The sequence below is a fragment of the Anneissia japonica genome, unplaced genomic scaffold (assembly GCF_011630105.1).
Source record: "Anneissia japonica isolate Jap-2015-1 unplaced genomic scaffold, ASM1163010v1 scaffold7493_len91406_cov152, whole genome shotgun sequence".
Classification (NCBI taxonomy): domain Eukaryota; kingdom Metazoa; phylum Echinodermata; class Crinoidea; order Comatulida; family Comatulidae; genus Anneissia; species Anneissia japonica.
In genome coordinates this window covers 62687-70218 of record NW_022737009.1, presented here as the reverse complement: position 1 = coordinate 70218, position 7532 = coordinate 62687, and the positions used below count along the sequence as shown (strand labels likewise).

The 7532-nt window shown below is 31.3% G+C and overlaps 1 protein-coding gene across 2 annotated transcripts in view; it reads left to right on the top strand.

Annotated features, from left to right (window-relative positions):
• Nucleotides 1–7532, top strand: part of LOC117117049 (dynamin-binding protein-like) — a 64171-nt gene that overhangs the window by 5544 nt on the left and 51095 nt on the right. For both annotated transcript variants that reach the window (XM_033261226.1, XM_033261228.1), the window contains one exon: nt 6687–7002. In XM_033261226.1, coding sequence (XP_033117117.1) covers nt 6723–7002 — 280 coding nt within the window. In that variant the 5' untranslated portion in view covers nt 6687–6722. The remainder of the gene's footprint in view (nt 1–6686; nt 7003–7532) is intronic.

Below are 7532 nucleotides of genomic sequence, written 5' to 3'. Positions count from 1 at the left end.
ATTTTAAATATTTAAAAACCTTTTCCCCAGTTTTAAAATATTGATTAAACCTTTCCCGTAGTTTTTAAATATTCAAAAATCTGTCTCGTTAACCAACTGTGTTTTTGGTTTTTGTCAAACCTCCCCAATATGTCTTAAAACACAGTAATGCACAGTACAACATATCAAAACATAAAGTTTAATATAAGCATATGTAAGCAAATATTTTATATTTTACTAATGAATGATAAATTACAATCTATTTAAGATAAATTCAAGGATTACTTTACATAGCAAGTTTGATTAAATTCTTCCCCATCCCATCTTCCCCCCCTCCCCAGTCTCTTCAAATGTTTAAAAAACTACTTGGTTTGAACTTTGTTGGCTGTGTTAATCATAGTTCGTTGGATTTGTGCAGTTTCAAACCTGTGAAAAAAAAAATATCTTTTATGCAGAGTCAAAAAATTATGCATACTGTACAGTATGCAAGAAAATTCTTGCATACACCAGTAGTTTCAAAACTGCAACACAATCATGCATATATTTTAAATAAATACTTCTTTACCAATGTAAATTTCAAATTAATCTTCATTTTCATGTTAAGTTGAAAAGACTGAAAAAATTTGCAGCCTTTAAAATAATTGAATACAATAATTGATACAGTATCTCTACATTATATGAAATATTTTTGTCAACAATTGTTGACAAATATCTTCAGAATTGTTATATAATAATATTGAAACAAGATGTTAATTTGCAGAAATCTTACAAACTATGCACAAACAGCTACAGCTGATTTTATTGTTTCTTTTTTTTTTTTACTAAGAACTGTTGTTTTGTTTTTATGTTCTTATTAAAAAATACAAAATTATATTTTAATTTAATTATTTTAAATTTTATTTTAATGACAATTTCTAAGCACCTGATGCCTGTATGTTTAAAGCCACTTTTGTTTTTATTATATTATTATTGTTAATAAATAATATAATTTACAGTAATTGCAAAGTATTGATGAAATAAATGTTTTATTGTTTTAACCATTACAATTATACAGTAAAAACACTATGCTAATAGCTTAGTAATGCTATTATTTATTAATAATAAGAATAAATTTGATGACAATGACATTACTGTAGTTACAGTTAAGTAAAAAAAATAATAAAAATTGTAAACAATTACATTCAATAAAAATTAATAATTTATGTTATGTTTGAATCGTAACATTAATAAATATATTTTGATTGCAATGATACACATGATAATCTATGTTATTGTTGGAAGCTACTAATGGCCGGAATCTATACAGTTATCTGTACGCTGAGTCAGCCAGGAGTATTAGCGTTAGAGTTATTTAAGTACTTTGTATGTTCATGACAAATTGGTATTTATTTTTCTAACTGAGGGAATGTGGTTTGTAACATGATAAAGCTTTTTTTTTCATATTTGGTCAAAACATTGTATTTTAAACATCAAAACCACTTTTTTATTATTATGAATTCCACATTCACATTATTTCTATCTAGTCCCTACTAAAAAAAATGAATTTTTGAAGTTTATTAATTTGATGAATTGGAATATTGTTAAAATAATAAAATGTAGGCATTATGTGTTAACATTAAAATATCAAAGTCATTTATTATTTTATAAAGAAATCCGTATTCATATTATGTCTCTAATATTAATGTCTTTTTTTTAAAGTTTATAATTTAATGATAATTGTAAGATTGTTAAAGTACAAAATCCCTTTGGTGACATCAAAGGTGGATCATTTCCCCCTAAATTTTGTAAATTTGGAAAAAAAATTAGGGGGTGGGGGAAGGGGCACAATAAATTTAGGGGGGTGGCGGAAGGAGCACAATATTTAAATGTAAGTCTGAGAGTGCAATTTCCGGCCATCTACAGTACTTGACTGTATATATATGTGCCATAGCATAAAATTGTCTCCCTGTGAAAGTCTCTCCCTGGGTCACCTCTATTTTGAATTCCTGGATGCACTGAATCTGAAAGGAACAAACTGTGATTAGAGACACCTTGAAAATACTACATAGAGAGCATGGAATGATTTAGGTGTTTAATAAAGGAGATACAGTATAATGCAATACAGGTCTGTAATGATATGCAGGAACAGTAATCAATAAATGCTCATCTCGTAATGAATTCCAAAGCCAATTGACTCCGGACGTGCAATTTAGTTTTACTCAGATTTAGCAAATGAGAGTTTTCAAACATTGTATTTGAATTCATTAACCTATATATGAAATAATTTAAAAAAAATTAATTTTAATTGTTATTGTTTATAATTGTTATTTTTTATAATTGTATTTATAATTTATTTTGTTTAAAGTATATTTAGGCTTTTTTATGGAATGTGCTATTATTATCATCATCATCATTAATTTATTATTATTTTTTATTATTATTGTTTAATAATACTGTAATACTGTACTAAACTATACTATTGTACTAATAATAATAATAATATCTACTGAAGACTTCAAGTGTCTAATTAAACATTGAGGAAGAATTGTTACTATGTATACATTGTTTGGTCACCAACTAATGACATTAATTATTTAGGCCTGTTTGATTTTTTTCCAACAGTTTCCCCCGAGCAGCATCAGGTAAATTTTACTATTCCCTGTAGACTCATGGCATTTAGTAGGCATGCTTACAGTAAGACTTTTCTTTTTCTGTAATTGGTAACATTATTTATGCTAATTACATGATTGTACTGTTTGCTGCATTCAACGTTGTCCTTACTGTACAGTACTTATGACACTGTTATTCAGCTGATATAAAATTGTATTTAATATTTTAATTACAGTATCTACTGTAGTATTACTAAAGGCATTAATTTTTTATAGTAAATATTAATTTGATTATTATTATTATTTAATTCTTATTTTTAGTTTTTTATTATGAGGTATAATTATTAAGTAGAGTATACAATCGGTATTTCCATCATTATTATCTTATATTGTTATGTTGATAGTGACTATCAAAAATATAATTAAAAATTAAATTACTTTAATGATTTATTAGTGTAAATTATAGCATTACTAAAAGACAGTATGAAGTTTACACTTTGTTTTACCATGATAGACTATAAAAAATAAAAAATATATTTTCGGAGATCCCGTCTTGTTGTTGAATCCCATTATGGTACTTGCAATGCACCAAGAACCCGAAACAATCCTTGATGTCTACTAAATATAATACTATACTTTAAACAATGATTTTACACAAATCCAAAGTTATGATTGGTGGAGCTGGCTTAACCCTAACCTTTAACTCCAGTCTCGCTATCTTAAGCCACAATTGCACGGGAATTATTTCGGTAAAACTAACTGACACGCCGTTAGTCATAAAAAGTCCTAGGCGAACAACCTAGGAAGTTTTCTGGTCAGGGAACTTACCCGAGTCGACGGTTAGTTTAACCGAGTCAATTGTGCTCAGGAAAACTACTGAAGTCAATCTGACCGGGCTAGATAGTCCAATGCTAACAGCGCGACTTGGTTAATCTTCCGGGGTCACTGCGCACAATTTCAACTCAAAGTTTTGCGCGACACGAACCTGTTTTGAATATTGTTTTGATTCTGCTTGTTGGTATTGTTGTAACTAAATTTATATCATCGTTTCTACTTTCACTTGCCTGCATTATTACTATTGGAGCATGGCTGATTTAATTTAAATTGTGAATGGTATGTTTAGCCTTCCTAGGCCCAACAATCAAATTCGTACTCGCAGTAGTAGTAGTAGGCCTAGGTTTTACCCTCACTGACAGGAAACTTAACTGTCGAAAATCCAAGTGCAGACAGCCTTACAATTTCACCGTCAAAGTGTTAACCGGCGTCTCGGTAAAATCTTCCCCTTTTTAAATCCAGTGCGACTGTGGCTTTAATGTGCGTAAGAACAATATCCATTTCCTAAAATCTGAATATGAAACACACAGGAATATTCTCTTTTGTTTTTCATTTACTAGAATTCTATAAATAATGAGAAATTTACAGTACGCTGAAAAATTAGGTTGCATTTACTATGTGATAGTGGAGAAGATACTAATACATTTGAGTATGAAACAAAATGATTTACAATCGTTTGCTTCTCGTAATGCTCACTCATCCGTGACTTATGTGAGCACAACTGGGAATTCATCAGTCCATAATTTGTCCTCGTTAATGATGGAGACTCTTGAAAAAAATTATATTCTTTTGAAATTTAATAGGATATCTTCCATTTTTTCTGCCAGATTTTATAAAAGCATTGTACTGTACTACAGTATATTGATTTATTTTTCCTCGGTTATGACGGAGACACTTGAAAATCAATAATATTAAAGAAAATGTATCCTATATTGAAATTGAATGGAATATTTATGCCATTTTTTAGTTGGAAACACCATATTTATTTATTTTAATCATTTTACTGTACAAATACTGTAAACACAAATTACATTCAAATGTTTATGTTAGGTTATGTCAAGAAAAATGGGTTAGTAGGTCTATATTAGAGGGATGAACTATCCCAATAATTCCTGAAGGCCCATCCCAAATTTACAATTCTAAGTTGAGGACAAATGAAGAACATGTTGTTCAAACAGAATTTGTATGATATGATGCAATCAACTTGGCCTTGCCTATATGGTTTGAACTTGAAAATTATTGTGGTTTTTTTTGTTTTTTTTTTACAAAATATGTAAAGAATCCTTTTTATGAGGAAGGTATTAAAATTGAACATTGCAATTTTATGTTAACTGTGTTTGATGGTTGCATGCCAAGTATTAACAAGTAATCTCTTCATTTCCTTTTATCTGATAGCAAATTGCACATACAGTATACAATGGTTTTAGATAATCATATTATGTGTTAAAGGTCTATGCTAGATTATTTATTTTATAGTTATGTGTTTATTTATAATTGAAGAGGTACTTGCAATATTTCTTGTTAAGTGACGGTTTCATAGCAATCAGTGTTTACTTTAATGGTCTTTTAACATGTTAAGTGGAATTTTACATATTTTTCTATCTAATGTTTTTGACTACCAGTAAATTCCTTTACAAAACTTGTGCAAGTCCTACTGTATAAACTGAATAAATATTTTTTTTAATCATTTTTTGCACAATATTAGAAGAGCGTTTGGCTGAAAGGTAGTGTTCCTGATTCATGAAACGTAGACCCTGGTTTGAACCTAGCTAGTGTCGGTTTTTTTGTAATTGGCGTTTACAGTAGTCTGTCAGTTCCTCGAATAACACTCTCATTGAGAGTAAGATGGGTTAAAGACCGGGTTCGAGACCATTACATGTTGTATAAGTTTGGTGGTGTTGCCCTTCAACCTGAGGGGCGCATCTCAAATTTTAGTGAGGACAAATGAAGGACTATCATTAATATTAATACTTTTATCTTCAATTACACTAGACAGTTTATTTTTTGATTTAGTAGATTCTATAATTTTGAATTTCAGTATACAGTACTGAATCAATGAACAAAGTTTTTGTCAGTGATGCAAACAACTTTCAAAACGTGGCTGCACCGGGAGAGAAATTGCGCATTTGTTTCGTGTTTATGAGCAACGTACAGTAATCACCGTAACTACCCAGCCTATTAACTTGAATAACATGATACGTTTTCATCATCTTGAAGACTCATTTGGCGGTTTACTGCTGTAGTCTATAATTAGACAAACAGATTAGTACGTAAATTTATAGTAAGATAAATGGCCCTCATAATTAAAATCTTTAATATGGAAGTAATGGAGTTAATCCTGAATCAAAGGCTGGGATTCTCAATTGTGTAATCTGGATCAAATCTGACCCACCAGAGAATTGACATCAACCTGGTATAAAAGTACAGTAATATTTGTGATGACCGTTGAAAATAATTCAGGAAATGTATATTTAATAAATCCATTATCATAAAGTGTGTCTAGACTACTGTATAACCATTCAAATATAATACAATAGGTTTGCAATTGTGATGTCTTTCTCTGTGGCATATCATTGTTGGTGTCTGTGTCAAATGATCTATAATTATAGCCACATTAAATAGCTGAACAAGGGGCGGATGAGCTCCTCGGAGCCAACGGCCAAACCATGCTTAGTGAATAGGATTTGTTAGATAAGTGTTATTTTCTTGGTACGTTTGTCATGTTTATGTTACCGTAAGCGCATAGAGGTCCCATAATATGTGCTCCGCAAGTCGACCATTATTATTATTATTATTACATTTGACTTGCTGTAGCTTTGGTGAGGTTCCCTGTACTTTACTTAAAAATATCATCCATTAATATAATGCCAATCAACGAAAATGAAGACAAAAAGGCATGGTCAACTTGACCCCGTCCCCATCTATGGTGAGCAGTGTTTGGTGATGGCCCTATGATACATTTATGCATCATAGAGTTGTAGGGGGTGGGGGGTGAATTTGTTGACAGGGAGATCTAACAATTGTGGAGTTGAAGTGAGAAGCCCTGGTCTGGCTTCAAGTAGCTTAGGCTCCTGGTTGCCTAGAGAAAACTGCAATTTTCATCAATTTTAAGCATTTCATGTTTTATAATCTATTGGCTAATGGAGCTTGGTCTGTTCCAGACCACCTAATCTTGGCACCGCCACTACTATGTCAATACGCTGGCCCGAGCAGAAAATACCCAACCTCGCATCAAGTGACAAACTATACGAGTTAATCTAATTAATTTTGGTTTTTTATTTAAAGATGAAAGTTGATTTGTAATGTGAGTGAGATTGTGACATGGAGGCTGGAACTTCTGCCCAGGCGAACTTCAACTTTGACACGACAGACGTAGACGAACTACCTTTGCAGTCAGGGGACATTGTTCAAATTATAGAGATCGTGGATGAGAATTGGGCAATCGGAACAGCTAATGGAAGAACGGGACGATTTCCTACCAGCTTTGTGTCACCGGTCGAAGAACCAGGCAGTGCAGGAACTAATTATCGCAGCGGAGAGTTTGTTGTTGCTATAGAAACATTCTTAGCTGACACTGATGGTGACCTTGGTTTTAACAAAGGTACAGTATTTGTCCATGTCTTGTATTCTACTCATGTTATTTTAAAATTGTATTTGTAGTTAAAGCCCCATTCCCGGCAAAATTTCACTAAAAACTGACTTTTTTTAGAAAATATTCATTTGCATTACTCCAATTATTATGAATCATGGAAAAATATTGGCATGAATTTTAGTTTTACGCAAAAGAATAAAAAAAATGAGAAATACAGACTATTTCTCATAAAATATTACCATTTTCTGGACGAATTCATCGTTGCTAGGCAAATTCAGAGGTTGTAGATCACATCCACTGGAATACTCTCGCATTTATGTATACTTTTATACAGTCAATAAAGTGCGCCCTCTCTAATGAGATTAGTTTTTGTACTTCGTATCTCGCACAATGCGGTCGTTCGATTAAGGATGAGATATGTTTGTTTAAGTGTCAAAATCTCAGTCAGAATCAGTTTTTTAACAAATTTGAAATAATTCCTATGAAATATTATATTTCACAAGTGTCAATACTAGCAACGGAAAATATCATGTCGGCCG